This window comes from Engraulis encrasicolus, chromosome 9 (assembly GCF_034702125.1).
Source record: "Engraulis encrasicolus isolate BLACKSEA-1 chromosome 9, IST_EnEncr_1.0, whole genome shotgun sequence".
In the NCBI taxonomy this organism is placed as follows: domain Eukaryota; kingdom Metazoa; phylum Chordata; class Actinopteri; order Clupeiformes; family Engraulidae; genus Engraulis; species Engraulis encrasicolus.
Window position 1 is genome coordinate 52,504,936 of NC_085865.1, and position 23,553 is coordinate 52,528,488.

General features: G+C 42.4%; 1 protein-coding gene across 7 annotated transcripts in view; it reads right to left on the bottom strand.

The window, feature by feature from the left end:
- Positions 1–23,072, bottom strand: part of mllt10 (MLLT10 histone lysine methyltransferase DOT1L cofactor) — a 102,098-nt gene extending 79,026 nt beyond the window's left edge. For 6 of the 7 annotated variants that reach the window (XM_063207363.1, XM_063207362.1, XM_063207359.1 and 3 more), the window contains exons 1-3: positions 17,445–17,774; positions 11,909–11,988; positions 4,152–4,206 (exon numbers count right to left, since the gene is read on the bottom strand). In XM_063207363.1, coding sequence (XP_063063433.1) covers positions 4,152–4,206; positions 11,909–11,988; positions 17,445–17,607 — 298 coding nt within the window. In that variant the 5' untranslated portion in view covers positions 17,608–17,774. Of the gene's footprint in view, positions 1–4,151; positions 4,207–11,908; positions 11,989–17,444; positions 17,775–22,899 lie in introns of those variants that run through there. The other variant, XM_063207358.1, reaches the window with a different exon arrangement.
- Positions 23,073–23,553: the final 481 nt, after the last annotated feature.

The window sequence follows — 23,553 nt, forward strand, 5'->3', positions numbered from 1 at the left end:
AACAAACACTTAAAAGAAGGCTGTGGGCCATTAGGCTGACGGCAGGGTTGAGGCAGAGGACAAGCAGTCACAGCCACATGAGGTACAGGAGACACACACACGCACACGCACACACACACACACACACGCACGAGGTATAGGACAGAAGACGGCCTCCAACTCCACACACACACACACACACACACACACACACACACACACACACACACACACACACACACACACACACACACACACACACACACACACACACACACACACACACACACACACACACACACACACACACACACACACACACACAGCAAGGGACAGGACACAGCCTCCGACTCTCAACAGGGACGATTACACACGCACACACGCACAATGAACCAAGTAAGTATATACAGCCTCCTAGCCTGGTCTGGCCACATTAGAATAGAGTACATTACCACCAAACTGGGCACAGTGCATGCTATACTAAAAACCATTGTAAAAAAACTTTGAGAAAAACTTTCCTTCCTTTCCAAAAGCATTGAGAAAAGCTTTCCCACCAATAAAGAATAAAATGAGGAGAGGCACTGTTGTACTAGCCTGGTCCTGACCATCCCATAATACTACCACTTCCATTTCATATTCATGGTCTGGACTTTGTTTGATCTGACGCGATTGCAGGAAGCAGGAAGGGCATTTTCTGAAAAATCGGGATTTAATTTATAAGTTGTTGAACAAACATGTCTGACGTCTATCTATGGCGATGTAGGACCGTGTAGCCCCTTAATGCACGCCGTACCTCCTGAGGCACGCTGTAATAGACATTGAAAGTTAACTACTATAGTACTACACTACTATCACAGTGCACGGGGCCTTTAGTAATACATTACGACTTGGTCATTGCCATGCTGGTAACAGCTAATTTATAATGCCGTGTCTTAAGGGGTTAACAGACATGTCTGACAGAACATCCTACCGTAGGATAAAATTAAAATGTAGGACCGTTTGTCAGAACACCGGCGAAAATCCTACCGGTCAACATCGCTCCACAGAGGACAGGTACCAGACGCAGTGCGGAGCCAAGTGTCTTGGCGGAAGTACGTAGGATGGCGCGCGAGGCTACTGTTCTGCAGTGTGTGAAATTATTATAAAATTATACATGTATTCTTTTTCTTCTCCCTCCAAAGTATCAAAAATATATTATTTCCTGTATTGATAGTACAAGCGAGAGGTAAAAAAAGAATAAAATAACAGTTTAAAAAACAACATGATTTTGTTTGTGATTGGTCCAACATCTACACCGCCCACACAGTAACGATGTTTACTTTCTCCACAACAACAATTTGCCAGATCTAATTTTAATCATTTGAGCAACACAAAGCAGGAAAACATATGTACTTCCCCTCATGCAACAATATATTCCACAGAGCAACTTGTGTATGACATTTTATATTAAAAACACATTCCCAACGCAGACACATTTGACAAAGTGTTTAACTTTTTTTTCTCTCCCAAATACAACAACATGTATAACACCGCAACTACTGCTAAAAAATGTTTTCCCAATTCATGTCTACCACAGCACCTACAGTATTACAACTACTAGCCTTGTGTATAATTAAACCCCATAAACACCAATAACGCAACAGGCGCTAGCTACCACCTCTCTCCAGTGTCAGTCAAAGTTTAGCCACCCATGGCACACACGCACACATACACACACACTACACAGAACAAAAAACCTCGCACCCTTTGTGTCGAGAGTTAGCAGACAATTTACAGGCAGGGATCCATTTCACAGCTGAAAGTGAGAACCAAGTAATGAGGTGAGTGAATGAGCGGAGCGGAGCGCAGTGTAGTGTGGTGTTGCCTTGCGTTTAGTGTGGTGTGGTGTGGTATTCGGCATCAGCTGGAGGGAGATAAGGCTCTTTGTTACAACAGCAAGCGGCAGCTGTCTCTGAAACAACACCAACACCAGGGCAGAGCAGAGCAACGCAGGGCTGGAGGGCACATCGTGGTGTGGTGTGCACTTGGTCTTAACTCCTAATGGTTTTATGGCCGGTCTCAAACACCAGCGTCCACCAAACCCCCCCTCCCCCTCCCTTCTGTCCTGCAGCTCCAAACCCATGAACTCATGGAGAACTTTGCAAGAAGTAGTGGAGGTGCCAAATCCAACACCTAGAGAGCCCTAGCGATAGGTAGCAATTTACTAAATTAATTGGTAACACTTTATGTTAACAGTCTAAAAAAGCGTTATAAACACTTTGTAAAAGGTGAACCAATCACAACCGCTGCAGTCCTGGAAGTTTGTCCTCCAAGGAGCAAAAGACATGAAAACACTGGAAACATGAGTATCCAACTGTCAAATACACATCAAACGTACCCAATAGAAGCAGATTCCCACTCCACTGCACAGCTATAGGTTGGCTCTTACTCATTTACAACCATTTGTAGATGTGCTGTTAACAATAAGCTTGTTAATAAATGTTAGTTAAGTAAGGGTTAACGTTCGGCGAGAAGGTCGCTACCGTGGAATAGCAGCACGACAGAGAGAATCTTTAGACCCCGACGCGGAGCGGAGTTCTCTCTGGAGTGCTGCTATTCCACAAAGCGACCGACTCGCCGAAAGTTAACCCGCTTATTATATGGATATACTTAAATGATTCACACATGGCGGGGACATTTCTTTAGGCCTATTTAATGTTAAGATTGTTGCTGCGCAAAACAAAACAGTGCCGTTGTGGAACACCGCTAGGCAACAGCTAGGTAGCCAGGACAACAGGTGTTGTCTATCACAGCAGCTGATTAGAGTCTTGTTGAAAAGTCGCTTTAGCAGTGAAAAGTCTTGTTGCCATTGACAGCGGTCTGTTATAGACCAACCCGTCCGTTATCGAAAATTATTATATGGTTGTGACGTCATCTGTCGAATGCTCCATTCATTTCAACGGGGCTCCCCAACGTTCGGACGTCTGTTATTTTTCGATAACGGACGGGTTGGTCTATAACAGACCGCTGTCAATGGCAACAAGACTTTTCACTGCTAAAGCGACTTTTCAACAAGACTCTAATCAGCTGCTGTGATAGACAGCACCCGTTGTCCTGGCTACCGCTGTCAATGGCAACAAGACGTTCACTGCTAAAGCCACTGGCTTGTATACAAGTCAGTGGCTAAAGCGAATGTTTCATATCACTCCGCAGGGTGTCCGGTCTTTTGTCACTCTAATCAGCTGCTGTGATAGACAACACCTGTTGTCCTGGCTAGCCTACCTAGCTGTTGCCTAGCGGTGTTCCACAACGGCACTGTTTTGTTTTGCGCAGCAACAATCTTAACATTAAATAGGTCTAAAGAAATGTCCCCGCATGTGTGAATCATTTAAGTATATCCATATAATAAGCGGGTTAACTTTCGGCGACTCGGTCGCTTTGTGGAATAGCAGCACTTCAGAGAGAACAAGACCCCTCCGCTCCGCGTCGGGGTCTAAAGATTCTCTCTGTCGTGCTGCTATTCCACGGTAGCGACCTTCTCGCCGAACGTTAACCCTTACATAACAGACGTGCGAACGTTGGGGAGCCCCGTTGAAATGAATGGAGCATTCGACCGATGACGTCACAACCATATAATAAGTATAGATAACAATGCAGCTAGATTGCTGATTGATTGGGTAGACTGAAACAGATGGTAGAATCCAATAGCAAAACACCAACAACCTACAAGTATTGGAGGTGGCCAACTTAGCAACACCTGCAAAGACCTGAGGATAGGTAAGAAAGTTGTTGATGTGCGCATCACATTTGATAAAAGGCAGGCTGATGAATGGACAGACATAAGTTGTTTTGACTGATACGGCATCAAAGACGGTGACAGGCAGGGATGGAAATGTTTTTTGAAAGTTTATAGCAGCAGTTCCCAACATATTCCAAATCCGGGCCTATTTGAAATTCCCACCACCTCTGTTGCAATAAACAGTACAACTGAAATAAATGGGCAACAGCAACACCCACAAATATAGTGGACCCTGAAGGTATTCCAAATCAAAATACTATTTGTGCGCGTGTTGCTGTTGATTATTTATCTCTGGGCACTGGTCTATAGAATAGAATATTATCCTATTCATTATAAAATAGGATAGAATAGGAAAAAAAGTGTGTGAGTGTAATTGGTCTGGGCGGGTACGTACCTCCATTGTCTGTGCGCTTCAGGGCTCCATCTTTATGGGGGCACAGCTCACACCTCTGTGGAGACACACACACACACACGTAAGTGACAAGACCCCAATTTGACCCCCAAGTCCCCTCTGCCCTCAGACACAGCAGCCTCTGCTTCCCTGTGCACATAGACAAAGAGTAGCAGCATTTTAACATGTGGACATGTGAGGATGTAAAGCATAAAGACATAAAGAGGTTCAACCACAGCCTCTTGAAGTGCGTCTTTGTTCCCGATGCTTTGTCTCCCCTCTTCAAATGGGACACTAAAGATCCTTAAATGTATGGGGTACCGTACATGTGTGATATTTATATATGTACATAATGTATATTGTGCTAGACACCAACATTTTCTTCGCAAGTCTCACGATTTTACGCTTCCTTCACAACCCACCTACAGCAAAAGTACATTTCAGTCATTTATTTTCAAAATGTGTGCTGTCCATTCACAAATTTTAGCTTTTAATTGAGAAATAAGCCAGTAATATAAACTGGTTCGACCAACGTACACCCAAGTTTTGCAGCCAAAGATGTTTATCACTACTACTAGCAATGTAAAATGGAGGGACATGGAGACGTTCCATCTACGGGATTCATGAATACATTTCCAAATCATAATGATTACATAGAAATTGATGATGGTGAATATACATGGAAAAGACTTGGGTATGGGCAGCGAAAATTCTGGGAAATAAACTATGAAAACAAGATTACATACTCCTCCACCTTTAATGTATTTTCAGGGTGAAGTTACCCTTCAGGAGAAAAAAAAAACGCCCTTGTCTTTTGATTACGTCATCCCCTTTGTGTTGGTCTGGCCACATACAGTAACATGGCTCAGGTGAGTGGAAGAGTGTTGTGGTTTTACACTGAAAGAGGGCTGAAATTTCATGCGGCTGTGCATTTTACAATATGCCAGTTCTGCTCTGATAACATGATATTATAAGTCAACAATACTACGGCCAGACGGGGAGGTGTTCATGGGACAAAGACGACTTGTCCTAACCTCCAGTGGAGTGTGTGCGTGTGTGTGCGTGTGCGCGCTGGGACACACACACTTCTGGATTACCCCATTGGAGCCCCACATCCCTCTTCACACCTCATGGGTACAGGGTTTTGGGCACCATTCTTTAACATTGATAGCCACAATTCAATTCAAATGGAAACTAATGGCTATATGAAGCGACAGAAGACACTCTTAAGTTAACACTAAAATGTTAAGTCAAAATGCAACAGATATGAAGAATAAACAAATATGTTGTTCCTCCTGTCAAACTAAAATGGTGTGTGGGGCTGTTTTGTTGGTAGTGGAGGGGCCATTGGTTTTGTCCTCTGAGCAGGGGCTTTAGATCAGACAGACAGACACACACACACACGCAGACAGACAGACAGACAGACAGACAGAAAGACAGACAGACAGACAGACAGACAGACAGACAGACAGACAGACAGACAGACAGACAGACAGACAGACAGACAGACAGACAGACAGACTTTTGCATTACTCTTCTGGATCGGCCACTGCCTGCTTGGGATCCTGATGCATTCATCACAGGCCTATTCCATATAATTGGTGACACAGACTTAACTTAATAGGAACAAGCCATTGAGTTTAACTCAGCCAACTTGCCATGTGTTGGGGCAGCCATGGCCTAACCCCACACTGCTCCAGGGACTGTAATCAATAACCTATCTGTAAATAATCTTTGATAAAAGCATCAGCTAAGTGTAATATACTATATAGTATAAAGTTACATAACGTCACAGAAACCTATATTTACCTTTTTGTATCTAGTTCAAAGGGTTTCTCAAATGAATTTTTCACGTCATTCTTGGACAACTAGGAAGGCAGAGGAGTAGGTTCCAGGTATGGCAGCCCCACAAATGGCCAGAATAGCCATACACAAAGCAATCTACACAATGGCATTGGTTACATCGGATATTTAATTCCAAATTAACTCAACTTAATTCCAAATAAAACTTAATTCCAAAGTGCATGAAAGTCCTTGTGCACAACCCATCAGCTTTCCAGGTGCAGGTGTAAGGCAGGAAAAAGTGATCAATATGAAAAGTTCATTAAACATCGCACACTGGACACTGTTTTTGTAGCGAACAATGCATTTCGCCCAGTGCGTCTTCAGGTTCGCTCTTTTGAGGGTGTTTAATGAACTTTTCATATTGAAAACTTAATTCCACTTTGAAAGCATCCTGTACTACTACACACATCTCAATTCGGAATGAAATGAAAGTGCAGTGTAAACTCGACAGAACTATTTAATTCTAATTTATTAATTTGGAGTTAAAGCATCATGTAATCATGGCCAATGTGAACCAAGTATCCTAACATACAACAACCTCCACAATCACATCACATTGACCAAATCCAAACAAAACTAATGACGGATATGTATAAGAACGGGCAAAACAGAAACACTCCAAAGTGTTTTAACCAAACGCAGTTAAACTGACAAAGCAAAGTCAATACCAAAGTCTTGGTGGGTTATAGTCTCTCTGTGGCAATCCTCGGGGAAACCCAGAGAGCTTAATGTCAACAAGTCAACTGTTAGCGTACAAGTTTGAACTAGACAGACCAAAGATGGGTTTGCTTGCAAAGGCCACTTAAAAAAGAGGCAGACACTGACTGGAAATAAGGGTAAAAGATCCTAAATCCAACCCCAAAGACTGATTTGAGCCGAGGTACACTCCGATAAGCGGTGGCATGATGATTTTAAATAAACAGTAGTCAACTGGACTACTGCTGATCGACTGCTTTTTTTACCTAAGTTTTACTAATATTATTTTTACTTCACTACAAACAAATTAACAAAGAGCTGGAAGTGGAGAATTACAGATTGTTTATTCCTTAATTTCAAAGACCGATTCAATCATGAATGGCATGACAAAGCATTTGTGCTGATGCACTGAAGTCTACAGCGAAACACTACTACAGTGCTAGAGCTACAATGCCCCCCAGACAGGGACGGATTATAATTCCATGGGCCCCTGGGCATGCAAACAAAAAGGTCCCCACTCAATGCATGCTGCTAGTGTACAAAACGATTCAGGGTTTTAAGCGAGATGCAGGAGTGTATGTCGTTGTACATATAGCAGTTAGTCCTTTGAGGAAAAAAAAGAATATAGTAGTTGAAAGTGCGATTGTAACACAACATGAGAATGGAAATATATAGCAATTGGGCTTCAGGGCCCCCTGGGCCCGGTAGGCCTGTGCACTGTAGTAATCTGCCCTTGCCCTTAGACAATAGCAATCATGTAATGGGGTGTTGAGGAACAACATCTGCTTTCATCTAGGGTAGATAACGGGTGTCCCGCCTGGCCATGGTCCAGCATTACACACACACACACACACACACACACACACACACACACACACACACACACACACACACACACACACACGGCTTCTGGGTCCACACAGCTAGCTCATTATCGCTCTCGTTTGCCCGATTACCCAAATTCAGCCCATTACCAACCAAACGAGCGCCCGAAGCCGGACAATTACAATTGCTGCAGTAGCCCTGTAGCCAAATGTAAAAAAAGGAAAACAATCGGAGGGAAGGGGAAGTGAAGGCACCGTTTGTGCTGGTGGTTGGCTGGGCTGCTCTTCTCTGTGTTGCAGCTTCTCGCTTGTCAGTCAAAAAAAGAAAAGAAAAGAAAAGAAAAGAAAGAGGAAAAAAGCTTCCTCTTCTTTCAGACGAAAGAGCAGAGTAGTCGGTGGTACAGTCAGCCCCAGTGGTCACATCATAGGGCCTGGCAGTGTAAACAGCGCAGAGTAGCATTTGGTGATTTTGGGGGGGATAAGGGATTATTTACGGTTTGTGTATGTTTGTGTGTACTGCATGGAAGGTTTATTGAACTCAAGCATGAGCAATATGTGTAATGTGCATTAATGTGTATAGGTTCATGACAAGAAATTCTTGGATTGCAATTTGTAGTGTTGGGAGCAAGCAGGTGGCACAGTTAGTGGTCAGACATGGGTTTATGCTAGTAGGCGTAACTCAGTGGTTACATCGGGGTTGATGCTAGTAGGCAGAACTCTGTAGTGTTGCTTTTGGAGATTTCGGAGGCTTAGTTTCAGGGGACTGATCATTTCCACCTATATTTCAGGTGTTGTCGATTTTTTTTTCATGTTAAATGTGTAATATTTTGATAACCCATAATTCATACTCGGATAACTGTTGCATTGTGCTCCTTGTTGATTGTGTCATTTGTAGAGCCAGAAAAGACAATTTGCAATGGCACTCTATATCAAACTAGCCTAAATGCTCCATAAATATAAAACAATAATTGTGTTGTTCCCTTTACTATGAATGACAATAATAATAATTGTTTTATCCTAAATCGTTGGGTAGCGAGCAGGTGTCCCCACCAGTAGCGCTGTCATTTCAGTGGTGGCTTTAGGGGTGGGGGTGCGGTGCTGCTGGTTGCCGCACCATCTCTGCAGCCAAAGCTGCGTGTAGCGTAGTGTGCGTTTGAGTTGCGTGCAGTGGGGGACGGCGTGAGTTGGCCCGGCTCCAGGCTGTAGAAAGGGGCCGCATTATCAGGGTTGCGCAACAGGCCGCTCCGTCCTGTGGCCCCTCCTTTTGTTAATGCTGAGCCCAACTGCCATCTACATTTCATGCCCGCCTGCCTGCCTGCCTGCCTGCCTGCCGGCCTGCCACCACCTCCTCTTTGCTGGCTCACACGACCACAACACACACAGACTCTTGCTTGCTCGCTCTCTCATCCTGCCTTCATCACTCTCTTTCACTCACACACACACACACACACACACACACACACACACACACACACACACACACACACACACACACACACACACACACACACACACACACACACACACACACACACACACACACGTTTGTTCTCCCTCTCTCTCCACAACCCCAATTCAGTCTTCCTGAAGACTAGAGTAGATACAGTGGCACCACCAACAGTGCAGTGTGTGCGTGCGTGCGTGCGTGCGTGCGTGCGTGCGTGCGTGCGTGCGTGCGTACGTGTGTGTACGTGTGTGTCTGTTAGAGGGGGACACAGTCGTTATGACAAAACAATGATGTGGCTACTGCAAACGAGAGAGAGAGAGGGAGAGAGAGATAGGGAGAGAGAGAGAGAGGGAAAGAGAGTGCCAGCCTCTGGTCACGAAAGGGAAAAAAGACACAAAGGAGTACTTTCTTGGGACAAATGGGACAAAGGTCCAGCTTATCCCACCAGTGGTGTGAGAGTATGCAACAGCAGCATCGCAGCAAACCCCCAAGAAATCAAAGCTACACACCGTGACATGTGCATTTGTTTTAATCCGTTGCATTTGTGTAGGCAACAGGCGTTCAGGCAAAATGGAATTGAATACTTTCAGGATGCAGGATGATGGAGAAAATGAGCATGAACGTCTCTGCATACGTAATTAGGATTGTTTTTAACAACAAGAACAACAAGCCAGATGATTCTCGTGCTGTATTTCACACAGAAACGTTACTCAACGTCATCAGTTCAGTTCCCTCAACTCTCCTCATCTTCACATTCTACAACTACTTGCTAAAATTGAAAAGAAATCATAAAAAAGGTCCACAATACTGATGTAGGCTCCCACAAATTTAAAGACAGAGCGTCACAGAAACGTTGCACTATTCAGCTTGTGGGACCATAGATCAGTGAAGCAGAGCGGAGTATTTTTTTTCAGTTCTCCTCTGCTTGGTCCAGCACCTGTATCACTGAGGGGCGCACGTTCTCTGCCTTTTTGGATTCCACAGTTAACAGCACAGTGTACCCACCCACCCAAGATGGCGAAAACCTTGGTCGCTTACAACACATCCTCAAGCGGTTACTACTTGTGGTGCAAGATTTGGCTAGACCATGGCCAATACAGAAAATATTCACATCACATTTACAAAATCATATTAAAAACCAACAACCAAATAAATAGATTAAATAAGATTGGATAGGACCTTCTTAAAAATATCTACAACATTTTTTTTTTTAATATGCTGCCTTTTCATTCTCAGTCCAGAGCAAGTTAAAATATGATTCATTGATAGAGGACTACAACAACAGTTACAAAGTGGGGGGTACACCTTCAGTTAACAAAAAACTATGTGTTAATCTAGAATGACCAATTCGACCTTATGATTTAAGATGACGGCACCATGCAGCCTACTAAATGAGAGCAGGCCATGCAGACATGGCTCCATGTGCACAGAACAGCTGTCTAGGCCTTCACTGTAACTATACAGTTGCTTGTACAACAAAACTGGCAAATCAGGTAACTGATGGCTAGTTGGAAAATCAAAGAGAGGCCACATGAGTGCAGGTGCTGGACCAGGAAAGTGAAGCTGAAAAGAAATAATAAACACCCGCATAGTAAAAGTCTGTTAACACATTCAATACCGGGCGTTTTTTGGAATTTTAGCTGTAGACTCCCAGCCAATTAACTTAGATCAATTTTTGAACAGCCACCGAATATTTTTTCTTAAACCTGCAGACGCAATTTCGACGCAAACATCACCTAGTGAGGCTATTGTTCAGAGCCACATCATCTGAAGTGCTAGCTAGCTAATGTCACTTGACTGGCAGTTTTCGTTCTGTAGATAAAAGTAGACGTGCCAAAGCAAAATTAGGTTACTTCCTGGTGTGTTGCATGCTGTTTTTCATTACAACCTTCCATTTTACACCTATCTTGATGACAGCAAAACTCCTTATCCTCCCATCATATGTTTAGGAATAGGCTAGCTAGAAAGGCAATGATAGGACATGTTTTGATTCTCTAGGAAGTAACTTCAGACGTGACGTGACGTGACGTGATCAGGAAGTTGTTTGATTCGCTATAATAAAACTCAAATACTGTGTGTAATAAAATGCAAAGATGATGAAATATCCAGATCCTGACTTTTTTGGAGTTTTGAATTTGTAGGGGTTTTCATGATCTACGTCAGTTCTGTTTATCACATAATTCCGAAAATCACACAGAATGTGCACTAGAATGTGTAGATTCAGAGTTCATTAAAAAAAACGTAAAAACGTTATTTTACGTTTTGGGAGCTAACGCATGGGAGGCATTTTTACGTTACTTGGAGTCAATGTGCTAAATAATAAATAAATAAATAATGTCCAGACACTGATAAACTCTCCCAAACGGCAGGCATGTTTCAAAACGTGTCTTTCATCAAAAAAGAATGCAAAAGTGCAATCACAACATTTTAATGGAAGACAACGTGCCAGAAAAGATGTACCAACAACAAGCGTGTGTTTAGTTGGCAAATGAGCCACAAAAGCCACAAAATACAACGTGACAGTTTGTGTTTGGAAAAGATGAACGCAACTTTAAAGGAGACAAAAGGTACATGAGATGTGTTCCCGCTCCATCCTATGTTCGCCGTTTTGTCGGCGGTCTAAAAATAGCAACCTGCATCTAGACACATGCCTCCAGATGGATCACACTCTGGGGGCAGAGAGAAAAAGACGCACTGTGTGTGTGTGTGTGTATGTATGTCCGCATCTGTTAGATTGCGTGAGTGTTTGCGCCTGCATGTGTCAGATTGTGCATGCATATTTTTTCTTGCGTGTGTGTGCGTGCGCATGCGTGTTAGATTGTGTGTATGTGTTTCTGTGTGTCACATTTTGTGTCAGTGTGTGTGTGTGTGTGTGAGTGTGTATATGTCAGATTGTGTGTGTGTGTGTGTGTGTGTGTGTTAATGTGTGTGGTGGTGAGAAGACGTACCACCCTGGCAGCTCTCTCCTGCGATTCACACTTTCGGCAGAACCAGGGGCCCGTCGGGACTTGCACGATTCCATAGCACGCTACAGTGGGGAAATAAGAGGAATACAGTTAGATGTGGCATCCGTGGCCCAGTGGTTAAGGTGATGGGCTGTAAATCAGAGGGTCGCAAGGTCAAATCCCACCCTTCCACTCCTCACTCCATGGATTAACAGGAAGACACTCCAGCGTGTTGTGAACACAGCGAAGAAGATCATTGGAGTACCACTCCCCTCCCTGCAGGACATTTACACCGCACGCCTCACCCGAAAAGCACTGATGATCATCAAAGACACAAGCCACCCTGCACACAAACTGTTCAGCCTCCTGCCCTCTGGAAAGAGGTACAGGCGCCTCCGTTCCCGTACCACCAGGCTTGCAAGCAGCACGATGCATCAAGCAATCAAGATACTGAACACTCAACCCACTCTCCCCTCACTGTCAGCCTCTAGCCAGCCAGGCCACTGACAACGCTCCCCCCCCTCATCCCCACCACCATATCTGCGACTGAACATTCCACCTGCACTACTACATCTGTGACTGAACTTTCAACCTGCACTAACTCAAAACATACACATGCACACACACACACACACACACACACACACACACACACACACACACACACACACACACACACACACACACACACACACACACACACACAAGCACACTGCACTTTCTGCACTAAACCCAAACATACACACACTGACACACAACTCATACTCACACACATACACACACACACACACACACACACACATACACAGGTACACACACACAGACGCACACCGCACTTTCTACCTGCACTAAACACACACACACACACACACACACACACACACACACACACACACACACACACACACACACACACACACACACACACGCACACACGCACACAAAACACATACAAACACACACACACACATACTGCTGCTGGTGTATTTAATAAAAACCTTTTTTTTAATTATTTATTTCTTCAAATGCTACTATTACTATGTCAGAACGCTATAAAGGACTTTTAGAAAAAAGAACAACAAAATACCTCCTCTTAATGTATGTTCTCTACAAGTCTTCTGTTGTCCAGTCTTGCACTTTAAATGTCTGTATGAGCAATGTCTACGTCCATACTGTCTATGTCCATGTATGAGTACTGTCTATGTCTATACTGTCTATGTCCTTACCTAGATTAGTCTATGTCTGCATGGGAGAGCAAGAAACGCAATTTCAAATTCTTTGTATGACCAGTGCATGTAAAGAAATTGACAATAAACTTGACTTGACTTGACTTGACTTGACTTGACTTGATTAAGTATCCTGACCCCCACATAGCTACAGGGACTGTAATCAATATCCTGAAAAATAATAACTGTAAGTCTCTTTTGGATAAAAGCATCAATTAAGTGTAGTGTGATGTAATGTAGTTGTTAGAAGTAGAACAACATACATCACTACAGCATCATATTCCATAGCACGCCACAGAGGGGATACAAGAGGAATACAGTTATAACAACAGACTTGCATAAAAGTGTCAGCTATATAAGTATAATGTAATAATAATAATAATATTCCATAGCAGAGGGGGGAAAAGAAATATCCTGACTTAATATTATGAGCACTGGGAACAGGGAAAAATGACATAATCATGAATCATATTGTATCATACTGCATAGCCTCCTGCCCAGGGACAAAGCAGAAAATCACAGACTGATTGATTATTGACATCAGCGGGATGGGGGTGAGGTTTAGAGAGGTGAGCGTAACGGATGGCAACTAGCAGAGTTCGGCGTAGAGCGTTACTAAACTTCCCTCCCAAAGCCTGACACAGTATCGGTAGTGCTAAGCTACCAGTCTAGACCTTTAGCTCCAGCGGTCTCGTGCTGTGTATCCCATGCCTGAACTGGAGTGCTGTTTTGAGCACTGAGTGGTGAACTAGCACAGAAGACCTCAGTTAAGAAAAATTGGCTTGTAAGCTTACAGTTGGGTCATTTCACATGAAATCAGACACTTTGGGACCCGACCGACACAGATTCCAATCATACTTGCTGTGCCTGTTTACCCCAGAACTGCATTTGTGTGAATCTGACACCAATATTAAGGGAGAAACAGACTAGCAAAGGTTTACATATGAGGGTAGGACACTATACATTCAGCCTTGATTATATCAGTCAGTGTAAGTTTACGTCACAAAAAGATGTCTGAGGTGTTGTTTGAAAGGTCTTTTCTGGCTCTACAAATTACACACACAGCATGGAATACAACAACCTTCAGAATATGAATTGCGATGCATTGAAAAATTAAAAATTGAATATCAAAAAAACATATATTTTAAAATGGCCGGTTTCTTGTCTAAACATAGCCTGTAAGGTCATAAACAACACCTGAAAATGGGGTGTTTGGTTCCTTATTCATTTCAGAGATAATGGGACATAAAGGTTGAAATGAGTTGTAATGAAGTAGTAATAGAGTTGTGTTGGGGACAGGACTGGACTGGTCATCTGGCATAACGGGCATTTTCCCGGTGGGCCCTGCACCCTCGTCGGTCCCTATTCCAGGTACTCAAAAACTACACAGTTTCTGCCCATTGTCAATGGACACAGTGGAAGCTAGACCATTTTCAGCATTCAGAGAATGCAGGGTTGAAAGAATAAGCTCAGTAAAGGAATTTTCTAAATGTTCAAGCATCAAAGTGTATGTTGTAGCTGTATATGATGGCAACTAGTGACTAGCATGTGTTGAGGAATGTATGCCGAGCACTGGAGAGGTGAAACTGAACTTCCTGCATCCTCATGGACCATCTCCATCCTTCACATATTCCGATAGACATGCTGTCATGTGATATTACTACGGTATTACCAAATTATTACTAGGTGATTTTTATGATGTCATATTTTTGAGTCCCATTATCTCTGAAATGAATAAAGAACCAAACACCAGCATTTCACCTGTTGTTCATGACATTGCAGGCTATGTTTAGACAAGGAACTGGCGATTTTAAAATATACGTTTTTTTGATATTCAATTTTTAATTTTTCAATTTATGATAATTCGTATTCTGAGGGTTGCTGTGTTCCATGCTGTTTGTGTAATTTGTAGAGCCAGAAAAGACCTTTCAAATAACACCACAGACATATTTTTGTGACTTACACTGACTGATATAATCAAGGCTGAATGTATAGTGTCCTACCCTCATATAAACCTTTGCTAGTCTGTTTCTCCCTTAATATTGGTGTCATATTCGCACAAATGCAGTTCTGGGGTGCTACCTTGCTACTAAACAGGCACAATAAGTATGATTGAAATCTGTGTCGGTCGGGTCCCAAAGTGTCTGATTTCACGTGAAATGACCCAGTTGGAAACAAAATTGAAAATTGTGAGTTTACTATGAGCACAAAGTGGGAACTGGATTTTTGGACAATGAAGGATAATATTCATTTTGAGTATCATGCAAACAAATTTAAATGTCACTGTTGTCGTTCTAAGTTAAATGGGGAATCTCCCTGTAATAACTGCCTTTATGGGTAAAGGGGTGTGTGGGCATGGTTAAATAGGGTGGCTTTGGTTCACATGTCAGTTCCAGGCCACAGTCAACAGGTCTGTGGAAATGTAACCGTACAATTACACTACAAAGTATATTGACTGGCTGTATTGATTACATGAAATGTACTTTCAGTAGCAGATACAATGACAGAAGTGTCATTTACACCTGTGTTATGACATATTGGTATTAGGCACGACAAATGAGTAGTCAAAGTATCAAGAAAGATATTGATATTCCATTGTCTTGTATTTCTATCAGCAGTCGTGTGTCAGATTAAACGGATTGATACTCTTGATACTGCTGCAGTAATACTTTGTAACAAACTCAATAACTGACAAAATGTCAAGTCCAACTTTTCATAACATACACCTGAACAAATTTGACATTTCATCACCCTCTTATATATCTCGTGATTAGAACAAGTGCTCTTGTGATACCAAATCATATGGACTGACAACTAGCATTTTTCAGCCCCTCTGGAAAAATGTGCACCTCAAACTACGACTGTATTCTCAGGCAATTTATTAATTAAGCTTAATTTATCTGGCCACTCTCAAGTCAAGTGTACTTTATTGTCAAAATCTATGTAACAGGGTTAGCACAGAAGTTTGAAATTGAGTTAAACCTGTCTCCAATGTGCAATGTGTAAACTTAACATATAATAAGACATAGACAATCATCACCCACACACGCACTCTGTGAGGTAAACAATAGCATACTGATACAGGTACATGAATTTACATTCTTTCTCTGACACATTTACTCAACACACACACACACACACACACACACACACACACACACACACACACACACACACACACACACACACACACACAAAGTAAAAAAAAAAATCACAATGACATCACATGCAATAGACATCTCTGGGGTCCCAACAAGACTGGTGTTCAGTGCATGCAGCCCTCTCTGTCCTGACCTTAATCCACTTCACCACTCTGCAATCTGGGTCAGTAGCACTACCATTGCCGCTGTAGTGTTTCATTTGGCTAAAGCACAGCCAAACATCTGAGACAGCTGACACTCTTGTCACCTGTCCTAGCTTGATGCTTTTTGCAAATCTGACAGTGCTGCTATCTGACAAGGAAATATTCCACAAAACATTAAATCCGATTGCCTTTTTTGAGTTTCAAGCCTTGTGCTCCTGCCACGTTTTTGCAGCTAATCTTCAATCTGTTCTTCTTTCTTGCTTCTTCATCTCTCTCGACACCGGTCGGTCGGGTCAGCATGTGTGCATGCCATGCACGCATGCATATCTAGCTGAGAGTAGCATGCATATTCTGCGAGCATGCAACGTCCACCTTATCTGATCTGCGAAATGTGTGGCAGCTAGGCTAGGGTAACGTTGAAGAGTCTTGAATTATGAATGGCAAGCATGCTAGCACTCGGATTGTTGTGTGTTATCGTGCCACTTCAGAGACAAGCGTAACTTCAACCAACGCATCTGAAGTAACGTTGTGTCCTTGCCACAAAGCTTGCTAATCTATGGTGTCAAAAGGGGCCAATGTTGGGCAACCAGATCCTAAAGAGCACAGAATATGTCAATAAGTTAGCTCATTGAGTAGCGTCCTAGCATTCCAGCATAGCTTCAGATCTTAGCAAGGTTAACATAAACAACTCCATTGTGAGCAACAGCGGCGGCATATCTATCGTTTATTTTGAAAACTGTGTCAAGTGAATGTTTGCAAACACATCGAATTGTTATGCACTTTCCTCATAATGACACCATCTAAGAACCACCAAGCTAGCTGGCTAGGATACCCGAGGACATGAATGGTTTGCTATAGCTCTGGAGGGAAACCATGGTTGAGCCGAGGTCACTTAGCAAAGGGTTAGCACAACAACCCGCTGACGTTGCCAACAACTTCGCATTGCACATGTTGTGCTGTGTAGGACTTCAAGAAATTTGATTGTTTTTCATTAGTAAATACAATTTACCTTGATGGACAGCGACGTTACAACCATGGCCGTCACAGTAAACCAGAGGATTTTCGGCCCAGCCTCTCTCATCTGAGCAAACGCAGCAGCCTCCAATCATCTCCTTCATATTATTCGCGAAGTAGTCGTCTTCCACTGCCAGATACAGCTCACTGGATACCATCTACAACATAGGTAATGAAGAAAATGTAGACCTAATTGTTTACATTACGTCTCCATAGTCCAATTGAATGTGTGGATTAGGTCCCATTTCTTCGCAAGGCCATTTTTGTCGTGTTTACTTCCCCAGTACTACATTCGGCTCAGCACACACAAATGCGAGCTAGAGGCTCTCGGGAAGTACAGCACGTGGGCGCATGCGCGTGGTTATGACGGGCAGAGAAGAATGAAGGCACGAGGGTCCAGTTAGTTACATTGTTATTATCAATGGGTTAGCTACACGTGTAGCAATATTTTTTCATAATCATTATTGAACAAGGACATGCTCATGATGTGTCAGCGTATGTAACATTCCAGGATTTTTTCAAAAACAGTAGGCTACATTTATGAGAATTGTTTTAAGATGACACCAGCCATAGATAGGCCTACATAAAATACACAGAATTGTCCTTTCTGTCTGTGATATAAGGTAGATGACATAAGCAAAGAAACCTGCTTGGAGCCTGTATAGGCCTATATCCATTCTCCCCAAACACAAGGTAATAACTTTTGATAGGCCTATGTAGGCTATACAGTTCATGTAAAAATCTGACACGATGTACGTGTGGCAATATTCATTTAGGCTACTGATAAATGTACCGCTTTAAAACTGATACACTATTTGAAATATGGAAATAGCCTATTTAAATATGGAAATATCTGGTAGGCTTAATAAGGTTTGATTGAAATAAGGTCTGATTGCTACCAGTGAACAAATATTAAAGCAGGGGTGCTGCAATGCATGTACAAGATCATTGTGGAAATATGATATCGCAAGAAGGAAAAAGGCTGCAATATATTATGTAGGCCCTACATGTAGTATAGTATTGTACATGTCTAAGTTATAGGCTACTTTTGCATTCCACATAGGCCTATTAGTGGGCGAGTCATATAAGGCCCCACTGCCCTTCATGCAGTTGCAACACGCAGATCACTCTACAGGGCCCAACCATGACATAGAGACAAAAAACTGAGAGATCATAGAGAATACACGTATAATTTTTGTTAACCTATCAAAAGCTATATCATAGCAGCAATATCACATTTGCAACATGACATACCGAATATATATTTGTAAAAATGACCAGCAACTGGCATTGTACTGGCCCTATGAAATGGATTTAAATTTAATATCAAAACAAACGCAGTGGTTTGCAGTGAAAGGAGAGAATGCATCAGAATACAGTAGTACGGAGGATGCAAATGCATGTAGCAGTTGTGGACATCACCCGCCATGATTCACACAAGGTATGCAAGAAATCATGACAGCATGCATCATTTAGAGGGAGCCTGTTACAAACTGAGGCATGCTCATGATCTTGTTCTCCATTATGACACTTTCAAGACATGTTGGATGTAGGCCTACCTAGGAGGATTATCACACTACATTTCACAGATTGATATGTGGACAGTTGCCATTAACTGTACATCAATTATTGTGCCCCTTCAATTACTTTTATTTCCTTCCGGAGTAATAAAGTATCTCCCAAATTTAATCTAGTCCAGACTATTTTTAAATCCAGCAGTCAGTGTTTCCAACTAAACCATCTAAAATACTCTGGAATCTCCTAAATATTCCAGAATATCCCTCACAGCAGCTTAGTCTCATTATGAACACACAGGCCCATTGAGAAGGGAGGTGAGGGCCCCTTACACACACACACACACACACACACACACACACACACACACACACACACACACACACACACACACACACACACACACACACACACACACACACACACACACACACACACACACATGCGTCCTGAAGTCATCGCCATCCACTTCTGTTTGTTTTTGTTCTAGTGGCCATGGGCATTTGTTTGGACATCACATCTTCACCTTCATTATTTCCTTTTTACTACTACTATTGTTCTTGGATTAGCCTACACCACTGACACCACAGTGTCAATAATAATTATTAATTAGGCCTATTTATGTTTACTTATTGCTACTTATCTTATGTATTGCTTTTGCCTTTGAGTCTCATAGTTGCTTTTAATTGTAATTTAGCTCTAGCCGATCTTCATGACAGTTGGTTTTATACATAGTAGTCATCCTCTTTCACTGACGTTAGTTCTCCAAATGTTACCAAAATGAATTATCAAACATTACCAATATGGGTTTGTGTTTTCATTATGCTTGGTAGATTGTAAACACAATTTCTATTTTTGTCCCTCTGGTTTTTTTTTTGCATTTTTTCAAATTTATATTAACTGTAAACATATGCCCAACATTTATGATGTGCTTTAGGAACGGTGAGTGTTTTTCTTAGACTAGGCTATATAAAATATAATGCTCAGGATTCACAGAAAACCACATTTGGCATTTAGCACAAGACTTTTGTGTCAAATCGCAAAACCCAAACCCTACCACTTTGTAAATACAAATATAAATTGTTAAACATATATCACAAATTATACATATCTTGTCATCCACTACTTGGCTGAAATGTGTGTGTGTGTGTGTGTGTGTGTGTGTGTGTGTGTGTGTGTGTGTGTGTGTGTGTGTGTGTGTGTGTGTGTGTGTGTGTGTGTGTGTGTGTGTGTGTGTGTGTGTGTGTGTTTGAAGGTGGTCGTATGGAGGTGATGGGGGATGGGCAGGGTAGGGTATAAATGCAGGGAATCCCTCTGAAGTCGAGGGCCTCTGCTATCACAAAGCTGCTTCGCGGTGACCAGGCAACACTCCGGCCTGAGTTTAGGTCTGATTTAGTCCTCTGTTTCCAAGCCTGTACAATAACCGAAATGTATAATTACAACCCATGTAATTGGCGATTAGTGGCGGGGACCAGCTATTCTACCCAGTCCTTTGTCTTGCGGAAATAACTTGTTGATATTCGGCGGAGGAAGGCTCTGAGAAAAAAAAAACAGCTCGACGCTAATGTAACGCACAGTTAAAACGCAGATTTACACCCAGATTTTCGTCGTTATGCTCCTACGTGACGCTTTGGCGCTTGAAATGAAGCCAAACCTTGCCTACAACACTGTCAGTAAGACTGCGAGTCTCTCTCTCTCTCTCTCTCTCTCTCTCTCTCTCTCTCTCTCTCTCTCTCTCTCTCTCTCTCTCTCTCGCTCTCTCGCTATGTTGCTGATATACAGGACGGTCACGCCAAATAATGATTGGAAAACCTTTCACATCTTCACATGCGGTGGGCTGCAATGTATTGTTATGGGCCTGAAGTCATTTAGTGTGATGATGGCGATGTGGGCGCTATGGCAATTCAATCGACTTATTACGCACCGTAGAACTTGATATATAGGACAACTTGGTTCGTAACCAACAATTGAGCAATTGATTTGGGAGGGCGGTGGATTAGATATTAACTTCACTTGCACTGTGTCTGAAAGGAAAAACCACTATGCGATTTCGTGGCCCAGGAGTAAATTAAAATAGGCCTATAAAATTTAGCAAAGGCATCATTTAATTTGCGTCCAAATATAGTCTATCCTGTATTTTAAATAGGCCTATATATATATTTTTAACAATACTTAACTTGACGACTGATATTGTAATATATAAATTTGGGTCTCCCAATATCAATAACACAAGCTTTCTCGCACTCAACGGACCAAGAGCTCCTGTAGCTACACTAACCCAGACGGGAACCTTTATAACTCATCTGTGAGGGCAAAGACCTGTAGCTCCGTAGGCCCATGTGGTAGTGTGTAGAAGTAGGCATGTTGAAGTCCCGTCAAGTTTATGGGAATATCCTTGGTTCATTCAATAAATGAGCATGTAATAACCATTTTTGGTCTTCTGTAAAGCTAAGTCAGAAGCTAATTGTGAAAGTTGATAGTCTTGTGAAAATGAATTAGGCCAAGATGTATTTTCATGTTGTTATTATTAGACCTTGGCGTCGAGGCTCCTGTCACGTGTGCAGATATTCCACGGGGCCTCTGGGATTATCATTTAAAACACTCAGACTAAGAACACCTGCTCACTGGAAAGGGGCTAAGAAAATCAGATCGTATGAATGCATGGTGTACACCCTCTTGTGTGCTCGTGCGTCTGTATTGTAGGTGTGTGCCAACGACATCATGTTGCTGGTGCCACATTTGTGCTATTGCTCGTGAGGAGCATGATGGAGGAGACCACAAAATGTCCCTCGAAATATCAGATGCGTAAAATGTAACTATCACTCGTGTAGCCAAGGCTATGACAAAAGGACGATAAACAGGACCACTCCTGCTTCATTTCACTTGGATTAGGCTAATTATTCTCTTCTCAGATATGGGCCAGCCTATACGAAGTTACACCTGACGTGAAGTATTTCGCTTGGCGTGTTTGGTTATATGTCCATGTAAATGTGATGGGAGTGTCTGTTCAACTGCAGTAGTTTATCACTCGACGCATGGACTGGAGAATGTGGCTTCTCAGCCACTGCTGGGTGTTCTGTGTTATTGCAAATACAATCCATTAGTAAGTAGCCTAAAATTTAATGAAGGCTACAGTGTCACGGAAGACAACTGTGTCCAGTCAACTTGCGTTAAAAAGCGAGTTTGTGGCACGAGTTGGATTTACGCAATGACTTGTGGGTAAAGTAGGGGCATACGATATACAAATAGACAGGACACGGTCGGGTGAAAGGTTATTCTGGCCCACCCCCATCCTATTCACACAAGGTGTCGGGTTGCATGTTAAATTTTCGTCTTCAAGGTACCTCTATTGGGGGGCTTAAGTGGTGATGTTTATGTTTATTTCAATATTTGTATTTTATTAACTGGAATGTAGGCTATATATTAATTTGCGCACCACATTTAATGCCAAACACTTTCCACCAAAGGGGCAGAAACAAGGTGTAGGTTTGGCATTCACATGTGACTCCAATAACTGCTATGCGCCCCTGTCCATTTGGTGCAAAAGTTGAAAAGAGATGTGCAAACCGCCCCAACCTCAGTTCACGTTGGTCCTTGCAAGTTCGGTCGACAAAAAACATACTTTTGTGGCGAATATACATTCAAAGTTGGATGATCGATGAAGTTTTAATAGGACAAACAGCAGTGTTACAAAACTCCCGAGTTTACACGACTTCTTTTAGTTTTGTGTCGTCGTTGTGTCAAGTACAGTGGGACAGAATTACGTCTTTTTTAGCATTACGATAAAAAACGTGTAACATTCTGGGTAACTTCCTGCTCAACATGTTAGTGTCTGCAACGAATGTTCGTAATGTAGACTTCCCAAAACGTCCCTTAGTAGCCCTTCTTTGTTCCTCCATTGTTTTAAAGCGCGCAATTCTTACGCGTCCTCTTACCTTACACTCGCTCTAACACGACCGTCCTCTCCATCAAAACTTTGTTCACACGATCACCAACAGTACCACAACACAAGTCTCATGTCCCGACAACTCTTCTGGGGTTCAAATGAAACTTTTATTTGCGCCACGATGTGTTTTCTCCGGTGAGTGTTTGAGAATCCGGGTACGTTGTTGTGAACTAAATATGCGGGACCCCCACTTGGTGAGTCCGTCACGTTCTCAGCCCCAAGGCCCGTCCTCATGTCACTGAAAGAAGTGAGTGGAATCTGGGAGTTTAGTGCGAGTAATTAGCGAAGGCAGTCCACGACCAAATAAATCCCTGTTTTATTTAATTTTGACTGATGGATTATGTTTAATGCTATCAACCTAATCTGCTATACCCAATATGTGTATTTACGGTGGCGATATAAATTCATAAGAATCTTTATAATAATGGCAAGAAGAATTCTGCGCACAATCCAATGTCAATGTTGTTAAAAACTACGATACTCTTGCCTAAATTGCATGGTTTAATTTAATTAATTCTACAGTATTTTGTTGTTATTACAAAGTGCGTTATTTTAAGTCATATATCTATGTTATTACACTGGTTCCCTTTACAGTTGCATTGAATAGGTCTGTCCTTGTCTCTATACTTAAACTGAGATAGGG